Raw genomic sequence first — 26,531 nt, forward strand, 5'->3', positions numbered from 1 at the left:
TGAGGCCTGCCCGGTAGGCAGGCACTCACTCCTCTGGGTGAGTAGCCTTAGTGTAGGAGCTTAAAACTGTACTTGAGCACTGGTCATAGCATACAGCAGGGCAGGGTTGAGGGGGGGCGGTGCTGGGGGGCTGGGTCATGCGTAAGAAAGACAGTCCTGCAGAAGGAGCTGGGGGAGGGGGGTTTGTGCTCTCTTCTGGGACAGTCCGCCCCTGGATAGCACATACTCACCTGTCCCTAGGCAATTTATTTTTAAGTATATTTCAAACTGAAGAAATTACAGAATAGTAAGAACTTAATTAGAAATCAAAGTAAATAGTCCTTTTACTCTCTTACGTTAATCAAATTTGTAGAGAGAAAGAGAAAAATTCAGCTAATTTGACTTTTTTTAAAAAAAAAGACAGATATAGCTTGTGATCATGCTGTTCCAGCCTAAGTGCCAATATCACAGTTACACACCACAGGGCCCAGTTTAGTGTGTGTTTGAAGAGCCTTTGAGGATTATAAAGGTTGTCTATTGTTCCAAGGAGAGCCAGGCCGCTTGTTTGTCCTGGCCACTCAGCTTGCTTAGCCCCAAAATAACCACACAGAAACTGTATTAATTTTTTTTGAGAGCGGTTTCCTCCTGTTTTATATTTTTCTTATTATTATTATTACAAATTTTCACCTCCTCCCCCTCCCCCACTCCCCCTTTCCTCCCTCTCCAGTCCAAAGAGCAGTCAGGCCAGCTGGACTGGGACTGATGGAGCACGTGATCAAACCGGACTCTCTGAATGTGGCTGACAAGGAGGGCTGACTGAGAAGCCAAGGACAAAGGCACTGGGTTTTGATTCTACTGCATGTACTGGCTTTGTGGGAACCTAGTCTGTTTAGAAACTGTATTAATTAAATCACTGCTTGGCCCATTAGCTCTAGCTCTGTCTCAGGCGGAGGATTCATGGCATCTCTCTGACTCTTTTCTTCTCCCAGCATTCAGTTCTGTCTTCCCCACCTACCTAAGTTCTGCCCTATCAACAGGTCAAGGCAGTTTCTTTATTCATTAACCAAGAAAAGCAACACACAGAGGGGACTCCCACATCGGTCTATTATAACTGAGATAGTGTGGTTTGTTAAACAGGCTATTATTCCAGCAAGTGGTACTTTATATATATTTTGTAAAGACATTTCTAAATATTTTTACATTGAATACTTTTGTTATTATGAGTTTCTATATAGATTAGAACTCAAGAATTCAGGTACTGATGTGAATAACTTTGGACATACTGCTAAATTGTTTTCCAGAGACTGTACTGGTCTCCAGTATCTCCAGAAAAGTCTGGGGTATAGTTTTACAACCCTTTATCAATGCTCAACACTATCATTTTTATAATTAGTAATTAATTATTTTGTTTTGCATTTATATTAAGTTGCTAGTAGTATTGTAGACAATGTTTTATGCTTATTTGGTGATTTTTTTTTCATGCTGGATAAAGGGTGATTTTCTTTTATTGGTTACTGCCATGAAAATTAGAAATACCGTATTTATGAATATTTTCTCTTGCCGTTTTGTTTTATATCAGACTTAAGTAAAATTAAAAAGAGTGTGTCTAGAGTTAAAAATTCTAGTGCCATTCTTTAAATACCTTCTGTAAGCAATTTTGTTTGTAATCCAGGACTTCCTGCCACAATCTAGTTTAATCCCCAGAGACTTGAGCCTTCATAAGCACTATTTCTGTTAGCAAATGCATATACTGTGTCAGGGCACAGACCTGCATTTATAGTGAAATGCTAATTATATGTTTGCCCTCACTATTAGAAAAGAAATAACTTACTTTTATCTGTTTGGCTGTCATTTAATAGACTGAAAGCAATAATGTTGCAGATTTATTTTTGTAGCCCGAGGGTACAAGTAAGGGGAATACACTATACATCAAATGAGTCCTGGATCATTATTCAGAAGCCGGTTTAAATTGGCTTAATAGTGTAGCATTTGCCTCATAAAGGAACTTAGATAACTGCTTTAGAATTGGTGCAATGTGTAACAAAATACTATGCTTTTTTTTTGTTACCTTGCAGGTTTACAAATAAAAGTAACCAAACTGAAAAAGGAACGAATTTTGTAAGTATCAGTATGTAATGCCTATGTCTTATTTATTAATTAGTAGTTTATATTAATTATCAGTTTTGTTATTTGAAAAACTTCATGTCTTATAAAGGAATTAACTTTGGGCTAATTAATTGATTATATTTTTATTTTTTTATGTTTAAAGTAAAAAAAACTTGTTACTAAGTACAGACTTAGTAAATATGCATATGTATATTTTACTATATTATAATATAAAAAATCATCTTTTCATAGAACAGTTAGTGAAATGAGAATTGTTTGTCATTCTTTTCTCTGGCATATTAATTCCTAGAATTCAAAGTATTACAAGGAGGGGAGAAGAATAATTGAGATTTCTAAACTTATAAAAAATGGAAGCCAGATATGGTGACAGACATCTATAATCTTAGCACTTGAGAATAGAGGTAGGCAGATTATGAATTCAAAAATAGCTTCTGCTACATAGTAAGTTTGAGGCCAGCCTAAACTACATAAAAATCCAGTCTTGAGAGGAGTGTTTCTGTAGTCTCAGCACTTGGGAGATGATGTAGGAGAATCAGGAGTTCTAGACCAATCTCATTTAGATAGCCTGAGCGACATGAGAACTTGTCTTTTTTTTTTTTTTAATTTATTTATTTATTGAGGATTTCTGCCTCCTCCCCGCCACCGCCTCCCATTTCCCTCCCCCTCCCCCGATTAAGTCTCTCTCCCTCATCAGCTTGAAGAGCCATCAGGGTTCCCTGACCTGTGGGAAGTCCAAGGACCGCCCACCTCCATCCAGGTTTAGTAAGGTGAGCATCCAAACCGCCCAGACCCCCCCAAAGCCAGCACATGCAGTAGGATCAAAAACCCATTGCCCTTGTTCTTGAGTTCTCTGTAGTCCTCATTGTCCGCTATGTTCAGCAAGTCTGGTTTTATCCCATGCTTTTTCAGACTCAGGCCAGCTGGCCTTGGTGGTCCTGAGCCTGAAGCTGCACCTAGAATCTTAGTACTTGGGAGGTAGAGGCAGGAAGAGCAGGAGTTAGAAGTACATGTGAACTACATGAGATTTTATTTTTAAAGACACAGAGCATGTGTATGAATGTGAATGAATACTTAATACAATGAATGAATGCTAGTGAAATGGTATTCTGATACTACTTCTAAGAAGTTTAGAATAACCAGAAGCCCCCCTGAATTACTTTGAATATTAAACTTCATCATACGTGATTTTCAAGTTGTACCATGGCTATTTAGAGTTTGCACGTTTGAGAATTTGAAGTAAATAGCAGAATAGAGAATGTCAATAAATATCACAAAAACAATGTCATTATGACAAGGGCTTTACAGTATATACCTATATGCATCAGCTCCCATGGTTAATGCTCTAGACTCTGAATCCAGCGATCTGAGTTTGTATCTTGGTGGACTATACCTATATATTTCTTATCTCCTGTTTCTAATATTTCTAGACTATTGCTCACCATTTATATTTATTAAAAAAAAAGAACTTTTCCTTCACCCCTAGAAAATAATATTTGATAGCAGAGATAGATTCAGAAATGGGAAAAATACAAAAACTTTAAACATGGGACTGGAGAGATGGCTTAGTCACTAAGCCTTAGTGATTAAGTATTGTGTAATCACACTGAGGTAAATAAAACTGATTTATTAAGGGTTTGTATTGGGAAGGGATGAACTCACAAATACAGAAAAAAGGCAGAGGGCTCGCTGATCCCTCATTGTCTCTCCACCATCCTGGGTCTCCCCTCATACTAAGCAAGAGCCAGAGCAAGAGAATGAACAGCTTCTCTTGCAGCTTATCAGTGGACACATAGCACCTCAGGCCACATTCGAAAGGCCATTTCCTTAAAAGCTAATTGGCTGAATGGATTCCTACAACAATTTCCTCTTTTGTCTAAGAGGGTTCTAAACATAATACAAAACTATATACAATAAGAATAAATAATCAAGTATTACCCAGGAGAAATAAAAGGCAAAACCATGTACAAAAATAGAACTACAACCAACATGAAGAACATCAAGCAAGAAACACATGCTAGATGTCCAGTCTAAGGTAATTAGCAAATAGCAGGTTATTTCAATAGTTATCCTATCCTAAGGAGTCTTTTTCCTAAAATGTCTTAGTTTAAATTTTGAGAGGAAAGTAGCTGTGACTGTCTAGTCTTCAACCCCATCAAAAACCTGAGAAAAAAAATATTACCTGAGTAAGCAGGAAGTGCAAGCAAGCAACTTTCAGAAGGTACCATAAGTATAAACAGCTGGCTACCTGGACAGTCACCCAAAGTCTCATTTTTAACATTAGGGCAACCAACTTTGGCTAAGGCCTGGAGTATCTGATGGACCATTTTCAGAATCAGGAGATTTTAAAAGACTGTCCTACCCTGTCTTGGCAAGGTTCAGCAATTGTTTTTGCTTGTATCCTGCTTGTCCAGTTTGGACAGCGTGCATACTGCAAGGGCAGTTCTTTGTTCAAAGGCTAGTTTTGCCAAGAAGAAAACAAGCTCCAAGTGGAGTGTCTTTGGTGTCCAACGTTCTCTCTGGAATAGATCTGTGCTGCCAGGAGCAATTGTGTCTCATATCAACAGAATCCTGAGTTATTTAAATACCATATTTTACAGTTCTTTGAAGTGTTTGGAGATTATCTATCTGTGCAGAGTACTTCTCTGTGCATCTAGAGAACCTGATTAACATAACTAAAAGTATGACAAACATGAGTGACTATTAATCTATAATTTTTAAATAACCTGTGTATCTGAAAGACTAGGGCTTCATGTAAGAACATAAACAGTCCTTAAGCAGATGTGCAGCATGAGGACAATGACCTGCTACAGCTTATCAGTGGACACTTAGCACCTACCCAAAGGGCCACAGGGCTGGTCCCCCAAAAGCTAATTAGCTGAATAGATTCTTGCAGCAGTTAAGAGTACTTGTTCTTGTAGAGGACCCAGGATTCAATTCCTAACAAACGTGGTGGTATATAGCCTTACCTCCATATGCAGGAGATCTTTGTCCTCTTCTGACTTCCACAGATACCAGATACTATATTTGTGCACATGCAAACATACTGGCAAATGATTCACTCTTGTATGTGTGTGTGTGTGTTTTGTGTGTATGTGTACACACACATGTGTATATAAATAGATTACATAATACATACATACATACATACATACATACATACATACATACATACATACATACCAGAAAAGAAGGACATCGTGAAAACTGTAGTGCATTAAAAGATAATAAAAGAATGGTCATGTAACTCACATGGTAGACTATATACCATGGGCAGAGTCCTGAGGTTGATTCCTAGTACCAAATGAAAACCAGGCATGGTGATACTTATTTATAATATCAGCACTTGGAGATGGAGGCAGTTGTTAATCTTGACCTCATAGTAAGTGTGAGGACAGCCTGGGCTACATCAAACCTTGTCACAAAAGAATTAAAGAGGCAGAGTGAAAAAACTCACAAGAGTAAATCTAAGACAACTTGTACAAATAAATAATGAAAAATTTGTCTTAGTTACAGTTTCTGTTGCTAGGAAGAGACACCATGACCATGGCAAGTCTTATAAAGGAAAGCATAGCTTACAGTTTCATAGGTTTAGTCCATCATCATCATGGTGGAACATGGCAGCATACAGACAGAGATGGGCTGGAGAAGGTGCTGAGAATTCTACATAGTAACCCTCAGACAGCAGGAAGTGAACTGAGACACACTTCCTCCAACAATACCACACCTACTCTAACAAGGCCGTACCTCCTAATAGTGCCACTGGCTATGAGCATATGGAGACCAGTTACATTCAAACCACCACAAATTATATTTCTCTTAAAATAAAGGGTAACTTTTCTTTTAAGTTTGGTTTTGATTCCAAGTCTTTTTTTAATTGATTTATTTTGTATACACTGGTTTTTTGCTTACATGTATGTCTGTGTAAGGATGCTAGATTATCCTGTTGAGCTGCTATATGGGTGCTGGGAACTGAACTCGGGTCCTCTGGAAGACCAGCCAGTGCTCTCAACCACTGAGCCATCTCTCCAGCCCAAAGGAATAACTCTTTATTAGTGGAATTTCAGTTAGTAAATGTAGAAAGAGTAGTAGACATAAAAGTCATTATTTGGGAAGCTTTACAGCACTAATTGTAAAAGGCAATAACCACCAATTGAGCCTTAAAAAATATGATAAGAAACAGTATTTGTAGGTAGATATATGGCTTAATGATTAAGAGCACTCACTGCTCTTCCATAGGACTCAAGTCCCAGCATCACTGCCCACAATAGCCTGTAATTCCAGTTCCAAGGGATCTGACAGCCTCTTCTGACTTTTCTGGGGATCAGACACACATGGTACACATAACATTTATGTAGGCAAAACACTCACCTATAAAATAGAATATGTGAGTTTAAAATAGAAACTGTATTTGCAAATTTCATAAATTCTTCAAAGTGTCTTCCTACAAGATACCAAATTCAAAGGCGGGGATTCATTACAACTGAGAAACCCAGCAGACTTAACAAATCAAATGATCAGAGTTAACATCAATAATAATGAGATGTATTTATCTTAAGGGTCTCTTGATATGTGCAGTAAAAAGGGTGCAATATTACTTCTCATATTCTTAGCAAATAGTTTATGCTGCGGAAGCATAGCCAACACAGTTGACAGAATAACTTGATAGCACTTTGCAATGATGTCAGCACGACAGAGACTTCCAGATTGGAAGAGATGTGAGAAATATACTGTAGGGTCCTGGACCAGAGAAATTATGTCAAAGGAACATTTGGTAAAATTTAAATGGGGTTTGTTAATTATTTACCACTTACCGTTGTTTTTATTAGTGTTAATTTTAGTTTGACGATTGGTTGTGATTTTCTATATTTATAAATTATTTGTAAATCTGAGGTTGTTTTCAAAATGAAACATTAGAAAAGATAAACTTCTCTCCCCCAAACTATTAAATATTGAAGAAACTAAGACTAATCTTAGCAAGAAATAAACTAAGAAAATGGCTATTGAGTAGGCAATTGAAAATGTTGCTATAGTTTGTCACCAACTCTACAGTAGCCAGTAAAGAGTCATTACTGGTGTAGTTCCTGGAGCATGATATTCCTTCTGTGGCACAGTTTTATTTCTGTGGGTTATAGTGCTTAATAAACTGTCTAGCTTTTAAGTTTGCTTTAATACCAATAATATGGCCTTATATTTACTCATTATATGTTTATATGTGCATAAAGAATTGTGTTTGTTACCTCAAAAATTTTATTTCAAAGTGAAATGATAAAATTGCATTTTATTGGATGAGACCAAAATACAGTTATTTCCTTAATAGGTAAAATTTATTTTTATATTCACTTGAAATATAATGGAAATATCTTTTATTTAAGAATATACTTTTCTTTGATGCTACAATTGCTTTGAGTTACTTGAGTTTTAGTATTTGTGTTGATGTCCTTTGTAAACATTGTCAACAGATTATAAATACTGTCAGTAATATCATACAATGATTTAATGAAAACCAACTAAAATATCTAGATGACTGTGTACTGGCATCATTCCACAGTTCCCCTTGTATTGTAGGAGGCTGCTTGTTCCCAACTGCTGAGCCCCGAAATAATCACACAGAAACTATATTATTTGCAATACTATTTGGCGAATAGCTTAAGCGAATTTCTGGCTAACTCATATCCTAAACTAACCCATCTCCATTAATCTGTGTATCGCCACGTAGCTGTGGCTTACCTCCACCTTCTTTCTCCCAGCATTGTTTAGTTTTCCCTGCCTAGCTCTGCTCTGCTCTAGGCTCAAGCCAGCTTTTTTTATTTATTAATGGTAATCACAGCATACAGGAGAATCCCCACATCACCCTTGTACAATACTCTCAACACTCTGGGAGTTCTTGTTCACTTTTACTTTTTAAAATAGAATTTTTTAAAGATTTATTTATTTATTATGTATTCAGTGTTCATGTATCCCTGCAGGCCAGAAGAGGGCTCCAAACCTCATTACAGATGGTTGTGAGCACATTGGTTGCTGGGAATTGAACTCAGGACCTTTGGAAGAACAGGCAAAGCTCTTAACCACTGAGCCATCTCTCCAGTCCTTAAAAAAGAATTTTATTGTTATTATCATTATTTATATGTTTGGATATTTTGCCTTCATGTATGCCTATACACCATGTGTGTGCTTGGTGCACATGAAGTTTAGAAGACAGTCTTAGATCTTGAAACTAGAGTTACAGATGGTTGTGAGCAGTCATGCTGCTAGGAATCCATCCTGAGTCCTAGAAGAGCAGCCAGTGCTCTTAACCACTGAGCCATCTCTTCAGCTTCAGTGTTTGGCTTTTTCTGATAGGTTGAAATCTTTTTTGTTGCTTCATGGGTCAGTGTTAGTTACTAATGTAAATTCTAAATTAAAAACTGCTGATTCAAATGACTTTAAGAGTCAAATATTGATCATTTGTAAGAAGCAGTACCAAAACCCAGAAATTATTGTGCTTACTCCTTGATTGTGAATTTTACATTACTTTCACTACATATTTTTGAAAGAACTTAGTTTTTTTTAATGTGGATCCTTCCAATAAACCTGTTAATTTTATTTTCTAAAATATTACTATTTTAAATGATTAAGTTATAAAGTAGCATTTTATTTTCTCTTGAATCAAAGTAATTACCCAGCAAATTGAATTACACAGTCTTAGAATTGTTCTAGATTTGCTTATTGTAAACAGATTTGTTTTTTGGGGTTTTTTGTTTTTTTGTTTTTGTCCTTTTTTTGGTTGTTTTTGTTTTTTGAGACAGGGTTTTCCTGTGTAACTTTGGAGCCTGTCCTGGAACTCGCTCTGTAGACCAGGCTGGCCTCAAACTCACAAAGATCTGCCTGCTTCTGCCTTTGAGTGCTGGGATTAAAGGCGTGCTGGGATTAAGGCGTGCACCACCATTGCCTGGCCTCATTTTTGCTACTAAACTGGCAAGCCCCAATTTACCTGAAATCCACAGACATTAAAGAAGGTGCTAAAAAGACCAATGACTGGGAACTACAAATTAAAGTAAAACATTGCTATTACCCACTGACTGACTAGCCGTGTTTCCACTCTTTAGATTCAGAAGTATTATAAGTAGTTTTAAGAAACTCATCGTCAACACTAATTTACACATCCAATAAGCATCTTTATGTGGCTGTTTAGCTATGGGTGAAAAATAATACTCGTAAAAAGTACATTTATGTTGGGTAGTGGTGGCGCAGAGGTAGGCAGATCTTTGTGAGTTCAAGGCCAGCCTGGTCACACAAGCTAGTTTCACAATAGGCTCCAAAGCTATAGAGAAACCCTGTCTCCGGGGGAGAAAAACAAAAATGAGTATTCAATTTCCTAGTAACTAGGAAAGTAAAGGGTAGTTTTGTTTGTTTTTTGCCTTCTCCAAAGTAAGCTAGGTCCTTGCATAGTGGAACAAGGATTTTGTGTTTATCTACCTTATATCTATTTCATAACAAATATTTTCATAATGATCAATTAGTCAATCTGATAATCTTAGAAATCTGCCATTGCTTAATGGAAAAAAAATCTTTATTTTACTAAGGAAAAAAAACAATAACATATTTCTACCCTAATCAGCCATTTAGCTTTTTTTTTTATTTTAAGACAAGGTAATGTGTGTGAACATATGTGTATTCACATGTGTATGGAGACCAGAGGCCAATGTTGGGTGTTTTCATTTGCTTTTCTCCTTAAGTTTTTAGACAGGATCTCACTGATTTTTGCTAGGCTGTCTGGCCAGCAAGCCCCAGAGGTTCTCCTGTCTCTGCCTCCCCGGTTGCTGGGGATGGGAGCGAGCACTTTACTGTCTGAACTGTCTTCCCCAGCACAGCATAACACAAACTTCGGAATTATAGTATCAGAACTATCCTTTTAATTTTCTGTGGAATCTTTATTTATTTCTTAAATCTAGAGATGCACAAAGACTGGAAGAATTCTTCACCAAAAATCAACAGCTGAGAGACCAACAGAAGGTCCTGCAGGAAACCATTAAAATTTTAGAAGATAGGTAAGTTTGGTACTTGAATAATATTTATTTTCCTCTCAATGGGAGTCCATTCTGGAACTGAAAGTGACTCCTCCCACCCTTAGTTTTATGTCATCGTTGAATAAGTCCTTTCTGACACTGAGGATGTACTCCCAGGTTTTGTGTGTTTTTTCTCATTATTTTTATTAGTCATAGCTTAATGTATAAATGGTGTCTTTAATGTTAGATATCATTCAATGCTTACATTTTCTTTTATTTCCAAGTATATTGAAACTAATAAATTCTATTCTTTCTTCTTTTCTACTCTTATTTTTCTTTTATAGATTTTTGCTTTTCACCAAATGTAGAGATTCTTCTTTCTGAGTATTCTTGAGTTAACATTCTCAACTTTCATACATAGCCTTTTTTTTTTAACTGAGATTAAATCAATACCCAGGAATAAAAACGCTTCCAGAATTGAGTGCTTTCCATGTTCATATATGTTACAAAAAGGCCTAACTGATTTGAACTTGCATCTTTTTTTTTAAGTGGTGGAGTGATTTCTAAATTTATATATTTTGTGTATATGTGTGCACGTGCCTTGATGTGCATGTGGGGTCCCAGGAATCAAATTTATGTTATCATACTTGGCAGCAAAAGCCTTTACCTGCAGGACCATCTTATCATTCCAAAATAATGTAGAATTCTGCACAATGCAGATCAGAACTGAGTGTCATCTCTAGTCGTAAGTATATCCACTTACTTGAATAGGCAGTAGTACGTGGAAAAGATCTTCATGCTTTGGGAATCACATATCTGAATCTTAATTCCAACTTCAGTGTATCTTTAAAGAGGATTTCATAGACATAGTGCTAGGAAGAAAATGTAGTTACATGGTATATTTGAGTGACAATAGGAAGGATACTTAAGATTTTCAATGGGTAGCCTTTCTGAGGCAGTGATATTGAGATAAAACTTGAATGAAATGGGTGTGGAGGAAACAATTTTAGAATATGGTTTTGTTTGTTTTGCTCGAACTGGCTCTGTACATTTGACTCTATTTCTTCCTCACGTTCTTTATCTAAGCCCTTTTGAAGATCCTCCCTTTCCAGTCTCTTAGTTGGTCTTCCAGTTTAGTTAGCTTTTGTAACTTTTACTTCTTCTTATTTATTTGTTTACTCATTGGTGTTTTTGAAACAGTGTCCCACTATGTAAACTCTGACAGTCTTGAAGCTAACTATGTATACCATGCCTACCTCTGCCTTCCATATTTTGGTATTTAAGGGTGTGTGCCCACCTATACTTTATGTGAGTTTTCCTATCCTACAGCCTTTTTGAGAAGTGTCAGTACATCTACTTCGTTTGGAAGTGTTTTATAAATTATTCAACTAAGATGTCTAGTTGTTAATTCTGTAATTCTTTAGAACTAGACTACTTTATTGAAAGATGTCTAACCTCTGACCATTCTGGTCGTTGATTTCATTTGAATCATGCATGTTTCATTGCTGTTTTTCACTTAAAATGTTGCTGCCTGCCTGCTGTTTTATCTTTGAGACAGATGTTTTTAGGCTGTCTTTTAACTCGTTCCTTCTGCCTCAACCTTCTCAATGTTTGGATTACAGTCTGCAGTGTTTTTTGTGCCCAGGTCATGGTTCATTTTCAATGAGCGTCTGTGTTCATCTTGGATTAACTTTATACTCAGGCATCTGGCAATTGGTTTTCAAATTAACATCATAAGACACATGGTAGGTCTATTTTCCATAAAAGAAAATAGCCGGCAAAGAAGAGAGAAGCTTTTCCAGGATTTCATAGTTAATACTGATCAAATAGATCAAAATCTGAAATAGATCAAATCTGAAACTTTCCTTATTGCCCATAGTTTCTATGGTTTTGTGATACTTCATGGGCCTTACTTTTATGAATGTCAGTGTAAATTAATTACATCTCAAGAGTATTTATGCTTGACTCACATTGCCAGAACTGATCTGAAATGTGCAATCTTTAACATTGCTTACATTGCTTATTTTGTAGCCTATTCTTTTTGGAAGGTTCTTTTTTTAATTGTACTGAATACTATCTTTAAATGTACTTTTAGTAAAGTTTTGCCTTTAAATTTCTCTTTATTTCTATGTCACATATAAGAATAATATGTAGAGCAAGTTATTAATTTTTCTTTTCTTTAAGCTTTCATTTATGTGTATATGTATGTCTTCATGTTTGTATGTGCATACGGAGGACCAGGAGGTTGTCAGATCCACTGGAGATGGAGATAGGCAGTTGTGAGATACCTGGTGCTGCAGGGAACTAAACTCCAGTCCTCCGCAAGAGCAGCAGATGTTTTAGATCACACCTATCTTTTCAGCTTCCTAGGACAAGCCTTAAAGTATAAAAATTGATATTTTGTTGAGGGTGTTAAAAGTAACATCTATTTTATGAAAATGTGTCCCCCCCCCCCTTCTTCAAGACAAAGTCTCACATATTACATGCTGCCCTGAAACTTGTTATATAGCTCAGGTTGGCTTTGAACTTCTGAACCTCCTAATTTTACCTCCCACATGCTGAGATTACAGTTGTGTACCACCATACCCAGTTTATGTGTTATTTCAGACTGGTCCAGGCTTTCTGGGGATGTTCCACCAACTGAGCTTTGTGAACATTTCTAAGCATTAGTTTTGATGCTTGCTAGTAGGATTGGGGTTAAGATTCTTAAGATGGAATGATTTCCATTCCTTTTTTAAAATTACATGAGCCAGTTGTTACTAGTTCATTAGGTGTGCGGTGCCTTCCATACTGACCCCTCTTCAGTGGTACTTGCATTACTGCCCATATTTGAATTCTTCATAAGAAATGTAGGAACTGAAAAACAGGCTGCCAGCACCATGTTAAGATCTACAATGCTGTCTTTCCATGCATAATGTATTTGTAGCATTCTTCCTAATCTCTGGAAGGCTCCAATAGAACGTGTGGGGAGTGAAATCCAGCATCAATATCCCAGTTTAATTTCATGAGTTTTTCTTCAGAGGCATAAATGATGCCATCTTGCAGTCCTGGTGACCACAGAGCCAAGGCAGCACAAGGGCTGCTGGAAATGAGCATCTGATTCTCATTTCTTAATTTTTTTTTTTTTTTGATATTTTGTTGGTTGGTTGGTGGGCTGTCCTCAAACTCACTTTGTAGACCAAACTGGCCTCAAACTCACATGGTGTCTCTCTCTGACTCTGCCTTCTTCCTCTCAGCATTCAGTTCTGTCTTCCCCGCCTACCTAAGATGTGGTCTATCAACAGGCCAAGACAGTTTCTTTATTCATTAATGGTAATCACAGCACACAGAGGGGACTCCCACATCAATTCAAGACCAGTTTGGGCTACACAGTAAGATCAGCCTAGCAGCATAATAGGATGAACCCTATCTCAAAATCAAAATACGAATAATTTTTAGCCAGGTGTAGTAGCATAGCCTTTAATTCCAGCACTGGGGAGGCTGAGGCAGGATCTTTGAGTGTGAGATCAGCCTGGTCACCAGCCAGGTCTACAAAGTGAAACCATCTTAAAATAAATAAATAAAAAGTTTTTAAGGGTACAAAGGAAAGAAAAAAAAGACTTTGGGTAATAATTAAAATGATAATTTCATCCAGAACTGCAGTGTATAGGCAATGATACGGTATTTCTTTGTTAGTGTTATGGGACTTTATTCTGCCAATAATACCATAGCATGGTTTCAGGTTAGATACAAGTGTATTAAAGGGTTAGTATTAAATAGATGGTTGTCGCTATAATCACCAAGTCAATTCTTTAGATCTTTATAAAGTACAAAACTCTTCAAATGCTTTTATAGTTTGGTCATCCTTAATCCCATATCTGTAGCTATAGAGCCGGGTTGGCACCTGAATTTGATTCCTACATTCATGTCCGACCACTCACAACCCCCTGCAGCTCTAGCTCCTGGGGGACCTGTACTCATGTGCACGTACACACAGGCACACATCTGTACACATAATTAGGAAATAAAAATAAATATTTTAAAATTCCAGAATTCAGAATGCTTTGAAATCCCAGAACTTTTCAATGTCATGCCAACTTTCCAAAATTTTTATATGAAGTGACATTTCAAATTTTGGACTTTTTAAAAGAAATGGTTTTAGACTACAAATACTACAAAGCCAAAAAAACTAAAATCTGAAACACCGGAGTGCCAAATCTATGAAAAAGGATACTCGTTCTATATAAGGAAATATGTCTTAGTAGCTGAAAAATATTTTTGTTTCTGTCCACAGGTTAAGAGCAGGATTGTGTGATCGCTGTGCAGTCACTGAAGAACATATGCACAAAAAGCAGCAGGAGTTTGAAAATATCCGACAGCAGAATCTTAAGCTTATTACAGAGCTTAGTGAGTTCCCTTTCATTTTTTACTACATACTTTAAGTATACTGTTCTGTTGTTAAAACTTACTAGGGAATTGGTTATAATTATGTTAATTGCTTACATATTAAAACTTTTGGTGTCTTTTATAGATGTAATCTTATTGTTTTGGTAAGAAAAATATAGATATGTATTTATATATACAATGAGTTATATATATACTGTTTACATTGTCCTTTAAAATCTCACCAAGTTTTACAAGAAACATATTTCTGGGTATGTCTATATTTTATTTCTTTTATCTTGATTGAATGCAGTTAGATGCATAGTAGAATTAAATACAACAATGTAGTATGCTCACAAAGGTGAGTACTATCTTGATTTTCATGTATATGTGTTACTGAGTATATTATTTTCAGTTTCCTCTTTCTACCCATTTATTGTAGTGTTTTGTTAAATTCCTAGCTCTTGTCTATTAAAGTCATTTTATTTTTACTTTGGTCATCTCTAAAGAAAAACAGAGCTCCACATCCTACTGTTTCTACGTAATGGGCTGTTTGTCTCTATACCTCCTCCATTAGTTCAGATAATCTTTTCCTTTCCTTTTCCCTCCCTTCCCCTCCCCTTCTTCCCCTCTCTCCTCTCTTTTCACGATAGGGTCTTCCATTGTAGCCCACACTAGCCTTCTGTGCTTGAGTTTATAATCCTCCTACCTCAGCTTCTTCAATATTGGAATTATAGATAATATTTTAACTTGCCTGGCTCAAGGTACTCATTTCTTTTAATTATCTTCAGAAGTCTTCTTGTCTGTGCTTTGTTTTCATTTTGCTGTATGCTGTACTACATATCAACATTTTGGTCTTTCTATTATTTGTCTATGAAAAATGCTAGTTGATTTTCTTGGTTTTATTTGATTCTTTTTCTGAGCTAGGTTCTCATTCTGCAGCCTAGGCTGATCTTGAAGTCATGGCAATCTTCCTGCCTCAATCTCTCAAGTTCTGAAGTTAATAGATTTGAGCCACCATACACAGCTTCCTGGTAATTCTGTTCTTATATAACAAAAGAAACTTAAGGGAAAGGGCTTATCTTATCTTGGCTTACAATTCTAGTCCATCACAGCAGGGAAGTCACAGTGGCAAGAGCTTCCCGTAACTGATGTTGCACCCATAGTACTCAGGTCTCTCTGCACTCACACGGTTCCTCATTCCCTGCTTGGGGACAGGTCTCACTCACCTCAGCTTAATCAGGCTACTCCCTCATAGGCATGCATAAACGCAATTTTAGATTTTATCAAGTTGACAGTTAACACTAACTAGAAATCCTGATTTTTTTAGTCTAGTTTTAAGACATTCTTCACTAATTATGCTCAGTCTTTCTTTTTGCATAGTAATACTCTATATGAGAGAATCATTTGTTCAGTTCATTTATATTTCTGTGAATAAATGTGATTTATGCTTGCATATGGGAATGCAGGTTCATGTGCCTAAGTGCACATGTGGAGGTCAGAGGTCAGTGTTGCGTATCCTCTTCTGCTTTTCACTTTAGTTTTTGTGTTCAGTGAGAGCCCTCTCTCTGAGCCTGGAGTTCACAGTCTTGGCTAGACTGCTACCATACCACGGTTTTATGTGGATGCTGGAGACGTGATCTCAGCTTCTCATGTTTGTACAGCAAGCATTTTAACATGGGGCCATCTCCCCAGCAACCATTTATTAATTCCTTCTTAAATATTAAAAGTAAAATTTATCTCGGTGAGTTCGAGACCAGCCTGGTCTACAAGAGCTAGTTCCAGGACAGCCTCCAAAACCAGAGAAACCCTGTCGCGAAAAAGCAAAATAAAAGTAAAATTTACTGGACAAATTCTCCAAGAATTCTTGAACAAATTGTTAGCCCACTGTATGAAAGGGCCAGTCAGTCCAGTCTATTTCTAAATCAAAGCAACAGCATTGATGATGGGAATGGTAAAATTGACATCTGGCATAGTATTTAAGACCTACTGCAAGGGGGTGGTGGCGCACGCCTTTAATCCCAGCACTCAGGAGGCAGAGGCAGGTGGATCTATGTGAGTTTGAGACCAGCCTGGTCTGCAAGAGCTAGTTGCAGAACAGGCTCCAAAGCTACAGAGAAACCCTGTCTCAAAAAATAAAAAACCTACTGCAAAGTTAGAATTGAAAGGCTGAATTTTATGCATATTGTCCCACGACTTCCCTTTGTATATTGTTAGTATATGTGAAGAAAAAAAAATGTTGTGCTATAGAGCAACTTCACATGGATTGTGGTAAGTTTTGCTGTAGGTAAAATGAGATTTTGTTATTACTTTCATTGAAAAAAAATTTTTTCTAACATAATATATCCTGATTACACTTTCCCCTCTTCTACTTCCTCCAGATCCTCCTCACCTCCTTTGATCCTGATCCACCCCCTTTCTTCTCTCATTAGAAAACAGACTTCTGTGACAATAAAATGTAATAACGTGAAACAAAACTGACATTGTTGTAGGACAACCCAAGAGCACACTCTCGAATCCCTTGAAAACACTGAAGTGGAAGCCATTGTATATATGCAAAGAATCTATATGTAGGGTAAAATGAGAGAAGAAAAAAAACAGATAAATAAAATCAGTTAAATTATTAAGGAAAAAAGGAAGGCCAGGCGGTGGTGGCGCACACCTTTAATCCCAGCACTCAGGAGGCAGAGGCAGGTGGATCTCTGTGAGTTCAAGGCCAGCCTGGTCTACAAGAGCTAGTTCCAGGACAGGAACCAAAAACTACGGAGAAACCCTGTCTCGAAAAAGAAAAAAAAAAAAAAGAAGAGCCCTAACATGACATTGTGAGACAAGGAACCCCCAAAGATGCCATTTGTCTGCTGCTGGGCATGCAGCTTACTCTTAAAGCTTGTTTCCCCATGAGACTCCCTTGGAGGAAACTAAATTTTCATTTGCAAGTGTTTATAAGTTGAAAGTGCTCCTGAGTTAGGAGTGGGGGCTTGTGTTTACTTCTTTCAGCTCTAACATTCTGTCTCATGCAGACCCATGCAGATTCTGATAGGAACTGGGGCTGTCTCCAGTGGGAGTTACATCCTCTGCCTTATAAATTAGACTAGAGATAGATTCCATCAGGTACAACTTATAGTAGGACATGTTTAAATTATTCACAAAAAGGTATAAAGAAAGATTAATTTTACAAATATGCTTATAAGTATTTTACTAATATTGAGCATTATTGTTTGTAATACTCAATATCAAACCCAGACCTTGGGGACACTAGGAAATACTATTTTTTTTTTTTTTTGGTTTTTCGAGACAGGGTTTCTCTGTGGCTTTGGAGCCTGTCCTGGAACTAGCTCTGTAGACCAGGCTGGTCTCGAACTCACAGAGATCCACCTGCCTCTGCCTCCCGAGTGCTGGGATTAAAGGCGTGCGCCACCATCGCCCGGCTGGAAATACTATTTTTGTAATTAAATTTATTTCAAGGTGTCTAAAATACTATTTGAAAATAGGACTGAATAACTCAGATGGAATTTTTTCTTGTCTTCAGTGTGACTAATTAGACTTTACTCCTTAATATTCTTTTACTCATAAGCATTAGATAAAATTATCGATTAATCAGTTACATAGAATTGGCATGATATGAAATGCAGTAATCACTGCCCAGGAGCAAGCTAGTTTTGCACAGTAGTACGACCTTGCATAACACTATCATTTAGGGTTTGAAATCGTCATTTCTGGTCAGGTGTCAGCAATCCCTTTTAAGAAGTTGAGGCAGGAGAATTTCTGTGTTTTTGTTTGTATTGTTGTTTTGGGGTTTTTTGTTTTGTTTTGTTTTGTTTTTGAGGCTATCCTGGCCCATATACTGAGTTTCAAAACAGCCTGGGCTACAGAGTAAAACCTTGTCTCAAAAGCAAAGGAATAAAGTCCTAGTTTCTTCATAAATGTTGTCATAAGAACTGACGTGGACATCAATCTGCTTTCTCTTCCATGTTGATCAGTGAATGAAAGGAATACTCTTCAGGAAGAAAACAAAAAGCTTTCTGAGCAACTGCAGCAGAAAACTGAGTGAGTATTTTCTCCCAGCTGCAGCGAGAGCATTCTCCTACTTTTCTTGCTTTTATCACATTTAGTTGTACAAACTAATAGTCACAAATCTCATTTTTCAAAATTATGAAGTGCTGTACAATAAGAACTTCAGAGGAAATCCCTGCATTTTGTTATGTTTGGGGAATGTCTATCAACATCTTAAAACATCTAGAGCATCAAATAACAAATAGTAGAAAATTATTTAATTACCTTATAGTTCAAATAAATGTTTAAAATTATTTACTTCTTTTTCCAGTGTTGTAGAAGCTTCATAAATACTTCCTCTTGCAGAATTCTTAGGCATATAAAACAACTTCCCTCTTCTATTTTTGTTCCCTCTTCTTTTCTCTGTAGGAATGAAAATAACTTTTTATTCTCCCGTTTTTCCCTTGCTGTTCTGTTTTGTATCATTCCTAATCTATACTGTGATTCTACAGAGTAGTTTATTATCCATATTTTACAAATGAGAGAAGCAAAGCTCACAAAGTCAAATGACTTACTTATAGTTTCATCACTAGTGAGTAGTACGAACACTAACCAAACCTATATCTTCAAAATTAAAAGCCTTGGTTTTTTCTACTGTGCAACACTATCTCAAAATGTAGAAACATACTTTTTTTCTAATCTGGTCTGACAAAATTCACAGTAGTGATATGGCTTACTTCTAGTTCCCACTGTACTGGCTGGTTTCATGTCAGCTTGACACAGGTGGAGTTATTTGGGAAGAAGAAACTTTGGTTGAGATAGTTTCCCTACCAGATTGGTCTGTATACAAGCCTATGGGCATTTTCTTGATTGATTGTTGTGGGAGATTTCAGCCTATTGTATTTGGTGCTACACTTAGGCAGGTGGTCCTGGGTAGTAAAAGAAAGCAGGCTGAGCAGGCCGTGAAGAGCAAGTCAGTAAGCAGTTCTTCCGTCTCTGCTTCAGTTCCTGCCTTCATTTTCATGCCTTTAGTGCCTTTAGTTCCTGTTTTGATTTCCCCTCATGGTGCACGGTGATCAGGACATGTAACCTGAAATAGACCCTTTCCTCCCAAGTTGCTTTTGATCATGATAGGTGTTCGTTTGGGTTTTGGTTTGGTTTTTGGTTTGTTTGGTTTAGGTTTTTCAAGACAGGGTTTCTGTGTAGCTTTAGCTGTCTTGGAACTACCTCTGTAGATCAGGATGGCCTCAAGCTCACAGAAGTCCACCTGCCTTAGTCTCCTGAGTGCTGGGATTAAAGGCATGTTCCACCTCCACTGGTCCTTGATCATGGTGTTTTATCACAGCAATGGAAACCCTTAGATACTTATTGAAAATTTATATTGTTTTAGAGTTTTTGTTGTTTTGGCTTGTATTTAAGTTTTGAAATGGAGTCTTGGGTCTCACTACATTTATTAATCAGGTGCCTTTGATATTGTGGTCTCAAGAACCACAGCAGCATTCTAAGATGGCTGCCTTCTGTGTGTGTGTTTCCTTTTTTAAACTGTTATATTCAGGCAATCCCTGCAGTGTGTGGTGTTACAGATGTTTTTTTAATGAACATTAGTGTTTTGCCTACATGTATGTCTGCAAGGATGTCATATCCCCTGAATCTGGAATTACAGACAATTGTGAGCTGCCATGTGGGTGATGGGAATTGAACTTGGGTCCTTTGGAAGAGTAGTCAGTTTGGAAGAGTAGTGGTTAAGAAATGGTTCTTAACCACTGAACCATTTCTCTAGCATCATGTTGCAGAACTCTTAATATCCTGTTACATTTAAATAGGCATCTAACCCGGGCAGTGGCAGAGCACAGCTTTGATCCTAAGAGGCAGAAGTAGGTGAATCTCTGAGTTCAAGGCCAGCCTGGTCTACAGAGTGAGTTCCAGGACAGCCAAGGCAACACAGAGAAACCCTACCTTGAAAAACCAAGAATCAAACAAACAAATAAATAGGCACCTCCAAAAACTCAAGACTAGAAAAGACTAAGTCTATAATGAGTGTGTGAAAATGCAAGCACTCATCTTCTGTGATGAAAAGAGGTCTGAGCCCTAAAGTTGTTTGTGTTTATTTCATGTGTTGACAACCTGTGTTTATTTCAACTGCCAGAGTGCTATGTGTAGTCTGTTTATCTTAGTCACATGTTTTGCAGTGATTGTATCAAGGAATTTATTGCTAATGATGCCTCAGACTCTACTACATGTGTTATGGTCTGTGTGCTCTGTATTTTCATTAAAAATAAATCTGAATATTTCTTGCTTCCAAGGATTTCAGATAGGTTATTTTTGACATCTTTTTATTTGCAACATGATACAGCACATGTAGGATATGATACATTAGCTTTGAAAGTACTAGCCTTGTTATTTGCATCTTTAAAGCCAACAGATAAGACACTAAGTGTTTAGAGAGCATGCAGAATTAAGTGGGTGTTTGCCTAAAAGCCGAAAGTGTGTTAAGTATATTGAAACTAAATTGTCATTTGCTTGATAGAAATATTGTTTTAGTCTGGAGAGAGGGCTTGGGTTAGGACTGCTTACTGCTCTTGCAGCACTGTTACAGCTGCTCACAATTGCCTGTAACTCCACTTCCAGGAGATCCAGTGCTCTTTTCTGTCCTCCACAGGTTCCTGCGTGCATGTGATACACATGCAGACACTTTGACACACACACATATACACTAAATAAATATTTTTTAAAAAAGAAATATTAATTCTTATCTTGATCCTGATTTTTTTTTTTAAAAAGTACTACAATAAAGATTTGTCACAGACATTCAAAGTACAAGTGTTTTATTTAGGACATGGGCTTTCTTTGATCAAAGGAGTCTACACAGAATTTCAGAAGATTTGTTTTATTGCCTCTAAAAGTGACTTTGTTGTATGATGTCTTCAACCATTGTTTGAATAGTTTTGGTGCAAATTCATTAGCAAGATGAAATTTTTGACGTGTTTTCTAAGCTTGTTTACAATTACAGTGTTGATCCTAGCTTTACTTTCTGGGACCAGAAGGAAAAGAAAAGTGTGTGTGTGTGTGTGTGTGTGTGTGTGTGTGTGTGTGTGTGTGTGTAACAGATAATAAAAGGTTCCTTCATTGGACTGGAGAGATGGCACAGAGATTAAGAGCACTGGCTGCTCTTCCAGAGGTCCTGAGTCCAACTCCCAGCAACCACATGGTAGCTCACAACCATCCATAATGAGATCTGGTACTCTCTTCTAGCCTGTAGGCTAACACTATATACCAAATAAATCAATCAATCAATCAATCAATCTTTTAAAAAAAGAAAAGAAACCTTTATTATTTCTTTGTTATTAGAGTCATGTCTCTAAAGTCCTGCATTTATATTCAAAATAACAAATTTGCAAGTAGAGGGCAGAGAAAAGATAATATGTATGTTTGATTTTACTTAATATTGGCTATACATGCATTAGTAAAAAGAAACAAAGATGAGGCGCTGGCAGCCTTGCTCTGTGTTTAGATCCTACCTGGATCACTGAGCAAAAACTTAAATGGCGCTCTGAAGAGCCTTCATGAAGGACAGTCAGCAAATTAAAGAGTAAGGTGAGCCAGCCAGCTGTTTTGAGGTATCAAAAGTGAGGTCAAGCAGAAGCTAGGTCACCAGAGTTTTACACTTCATTAACTTGCAAGGATCTAACTTTTGTTTTTATACTACTATTAAGTTATTAAAAATTACATGTAAAATATATTGCACAGAATGGTAACTAAAATATAACACATTGTATATTTAAAGTTTGGTACAAATATAGGTTTTAAATGTTTTACTTTATAAAATGGGTTAAAAAGTGAATTTACTAGTCAGCTTGATTTAATCATTCCACAGTATCAACATATCAAAACATGATATACACATTAGTGCCTATGTATGTGTGTGTGTGTGTGTATATATATACACACACACACACACATACATAGTGCTTGGATTATAGGCATGCTTCACTGGATTATAGGCTGAGGCAGAAGGAAAAATTTGAGACCAGCTTGGTCTGCATAGTTAGGTCCTACTTCATTAATATGGTAGTAAGGAATGAAATTACAGCAGAGACATAAAGGATATGAGTATCCATGTGGGCAAGGGCACTCCAAACAGAATGGCTAAAGCACTGAGCCTAAGACAGAAGTATAATTAGCATGTTTGGGGAACCTCAGACATGTATTCTCAGTGAAGTGGAGAGATATGCAGGGTTGTGATCATATTTAATTGATAGACTTGAGGTTTGCTAGGACTGTTGTGCCTGCTGTGTTGAGAGATGGGGTAAGCAGAGCTCAGTAGAAACAGGGCTAGATGCCGACTGGTTGGTCTTTAGACTCTGGAGCTGTACTAAGAGTAACTTACTCCAGAGTCTACGCTAAATTTCAGTCCTAGCTCTTTTACTATTGGAATAAGTGACTGTATTTTTATTTCTTCATCTCCTAATTGCAAAATAAGAGTAAAATCATATTTTACACAGTCATAGTCATAATAAAGCACTTTGGACTTGTCCTGGAAATGTAAACCCACAACACTGTTGGTAGTTTGCATGTCAGCATTACCGTCCTTTGTACCATTTGTTTTCACCGCCACATCGTTTAACGTTGGTTGTTTCCTTTCCATACATGTGTGAGCATCGCAGTTCAGACCACAGAATCTTGCCTGTTCTTTTACACTCCTGTCTAATTGACTTCCTTTCTTTCTTCCTGTTCCAATCAGTCTTGTACACTCTTGTGAAATTATCACATCCTTTTATGCTCTGAAACCTTAATTCTTTTTCTCTTCGGTTATGGACACATTCACTCAGGGTGTCCTGTAATTCCAGCTTTCCCTTAGGCAACACAAGTATACACTTTTGCAAACCTTTCCTCATGCTGTGTGGCTTTTTTGCCATTCAAAATACCTTTATTTTTACCTCAGAACACTGTGATCTGTACTTTCTATTTCAATTCCAAATGTTTCAAATAGTTTAGATTAAGAATTCTAGTGATATTCCTCACTTTGTACTGACTTATTTGCATACTTCTCTGGTCTGTGACTTTGGAACATTAGATGCAAGGTTTAGCATCTCTTTTATCTTTGCATATATATTCTACCATAGTTAACAGATATTTAGTAGATGTTTTATATTTACAGATTTATTCTCTTTTAATTTGTCATTTTGCTCTAGAAATGATCAACAGGATCAAGTAGCTGAGCTTGAATGTGAGGAAAACATTATCCCAGATTCACCAATAGCATCCTTTTCATTTTCTGGCATTAACCGACTACGAAAAAAGGAGAATCTCCATGTCCGATATATAGAACAAACACATTCTAAATTGGAGCACTCTGTATGTACAAATGGTAAGGGTCAGAGTTGTGTTTTAGTTGCTTTTGTAAAATCTTCACTTACTGTTTTTATGTAATCTGGTTTGGTGGAAGGAAGATGAACCTTGTTCAGATAATCAAGGATATCACTGTGACTTTAACTTCCTTTAGTAAAATGACTAATGGTATTTTTCTGCTGGCATTATATACAGACAAGAGCTGTATGTCTATCTGAATACGTGCATAATTTATGTGTGTGTTTGTGTCTGAGTAAATATATATGTGCCTGGAGCTCATCTGTGAGGTCAGAATAGAGTGTTGGATTCCTTGGAACTGGAATTACAGGAGGTTGTGTGCTACATGCCTTGTGGATGCTGGGAACCAAGCCCAGAAACTGCAAAAGCAGCAAATGCTCTTAACTGCTGATCCATCTCTCCAGCCCTTTGCATAGATTTTTTTTTAATGTATATACTTCATTGAACTTATTTCTTTTTTCTTTTCGAGACAGAGTCTCTCTGTACCCTTGACAGTCCTGAAACTTACTCTGTAGATCAGGTTGGCTTCAAACTCACAGAGATCGGTTGACTCTGCCTCCAGAGTGCTGGGATTGAAGGCGTGTGCCACTATGCCTGGCTTAATGTTTCCCTTTTGTTTGTTTTGTTTTTGTTTTTTTGAGACAGGATTTCTCTTTGTAGCCTTGGTTGTCTCGGAACTTGCACTGTAGACCAGGCTGGTCTCCAACTCAGATCCCCCATCTCTGTCTCCCAAGGGCTGGGGATTAAAGGCGTGCTCTATCATGCCTGGCTTGTGGAAACTATTTTTAATTCCATCCCAGTTTACCAATTTTTCTAAATGCTTCAAAAATTACTTTCTCAAGTGGTCTTATACTTGTAGCTTATGTGACATGATATTGTGATTGTTTTTTAATTGCCCATTTAAACTTAAGAACAAAGACCAATTCTTAATCCAGAATATTTTAAATGTTTTGAAAAAGGAGGTCTGTTAAGTTGTAGAGATATTTGTATAAAGTGAATACTTTATGCTTTAAAAAGTAAGTAGATCTATGTGCCTAGAGAACTCAGATTCAGTTACCAAAAAAACCACATAGTATAACATAGCCATCTTTAATTCTAGTTCCATGAGACTCATTTCCCTTATATGGTCTCCACAGACATCAGGCACATATGTGATACACAGATATACATGCAGACAAAACACCCATATACATAAACTAAAAAAATAAATGAATCTAGGATTCTGGAGAGATGGCTTAGTGATTAAGAGTACTTGTAACTTGTGCTTGCATAGGACCTGGGTTAATTTCCAACACCTGCATGGTGGCTTACACCCATCCATAACTCAAGTGCCAGGGATCTGATTCAGACATCTGTGGGCATGTGGTATATGCAGGCAAGACACACATACATATAAATGTGTAAAACAGATAAATCTTAAAAATTAATTAGATCCTTATTCTTTGAAAGTGTAAATAAGTCTTATTACATTTGCACTGAAAGTAAAAGTGTACTGGTCCCATAAAGAGACCCAGAAAACTAGAATTAAGTGGAGAGGGTGATGAGAGGCAGGGTACAGGACAACACCAAAAGCCCTTTGAAAAACCACATGGAAACCTGCTACTGTAGAAATTTCCTAAAATATATACGTATGTGGAAGGAATTTAAATAGAGTCACTGTATATCGGGGGAGACAGTGTCCCAACTAGACATTTTAAGCCACCAAGTAAAACTTCCAGTGCCAGAAATGGGTTACATCTAGTTGAATTGTTGGCCACCACCTCACAGACATCACAGGCCGTTTCCAAGGCTGTTGGCTGCTCTCCGTAACCTGATGGTGAGACCCTCTTGCTGGAGACATAACTTATTTGTGTTATTGAATAGGAAGTTGAGTTGGTGCCCAGCTAGAAACTTTACCCCTCTTGACTAGCTAGCATTCATGGTTCTGGAAGGTTTTATGCACTAGAAGAGGAGAAAAACAATCACTTTCACCCAAGTACAAAGCCTGCAACATCTATCTGCCTACAAAACAATAGTGGCACAAATGTTATGGAAGTAATCAGCCACTTTTTGATTGGATTTAGGGCCCACTTAATGAGATGGAACCCCTACCTGATGCTACTAATGTGGACAAGAACCTGGAACTAGACTTAAGGGGAAAAGCTACTACAGTTATTCTGCCAAAGGCATACAGCAATAAAATTACTCCTGTTGACATATTGCCATACCTATAGAGCAGAACATTCTTCAGTCCCTATCAGAGAAGCTTCTTGCAATAGATGGCAATTAACAAAGATGTACAACTGAAAACATTCAGAGAGTGAAAGAGTTTGAAGCACTTGACCCTAAATGGGACGTCTTTATCAAATCTGTGTTGTGGAGGCTCAGGGATGTGTGCAAAAGAAGAGGCGTAAAGATTGGAAAGAGTCAGAGGTGGTAGATGACTCCAGGAAATAGATTCCTCAAGACAACAGGGCTGACACACATGAACTCACAGAGACTGTGACAGTGTACACCAGACCTGCAGAGGTTTAAACTAGACCAGCTTCCAGCACTGAGAATGGGAAGTGGGCACAAAGGCCTATCGCTAACTGAGAAGCTATTTGCAGTCGATAACTTACTGGGAAAGGAAGTGTCTCGAGGTTTATCAACCACATTCCAGGCAGGCCTCATGCCCAGGAGTAGTTAGTTAGCCAACACAAAACAAACTCATTCCATGGGTTGTTTTGTTCGTTTCAG

The 26,531-nt window shown here is 37.3% G+C and overlaps 1 protein-coding gene across 1 annotated transcript in view; it reads left to right on the forward strand.

The window, feature by feature from the left end:
- The window catches only part of Rbbp8 (RB binding protein 8, endonuclease), an 85,301-nt gene that overhangs the window by 26,389 nt on the left and 32,381 nt on the right, over positions 1 to 26,531 (forward strand). Inside the window, exons 3-7 of the mRNA XM_005355757.3 lie at positions 2,055 to 2,097; positions 10,038 to 10,133; positions 14,365 to 14,477; positions 18,434 to 18,500; positions 23,639 to 23,814. Of these exons, the coding sequence (XP_005355814.1) occupies positions 2,055 to 2,097; positions 10,038 to 10,133; positions 14,365 to 14,477; positions 18,434 to 18,500; positions 23,639 to 23,814 (495 nt within the window). The remainder of the gene's footprint in view (positions 1 to 2,054; positions 2,098 to 10,037; positions 10,134 to 14,364; positions 14,478 to 18,433; positions 18,501 to 23,638; positions 23,815 to 26,531) is intronic.

The sequence above is a fragment of the Microtus ochrogaster genome, chromosome 18, assembly GCF_000317375.1.
Source record: "Microtus ochrogaster isolate Prairie Vole_2 chromosome 18, MicOch1.0, whole genome shotgun sequence".
NCBI classification, from domain to species: domain Eukaryota; kingdom Metazoa; phylum Chordata; class Mammalia; order Rodentia; family Cricetidae; genus Microtus; species Microtus ochrogaster.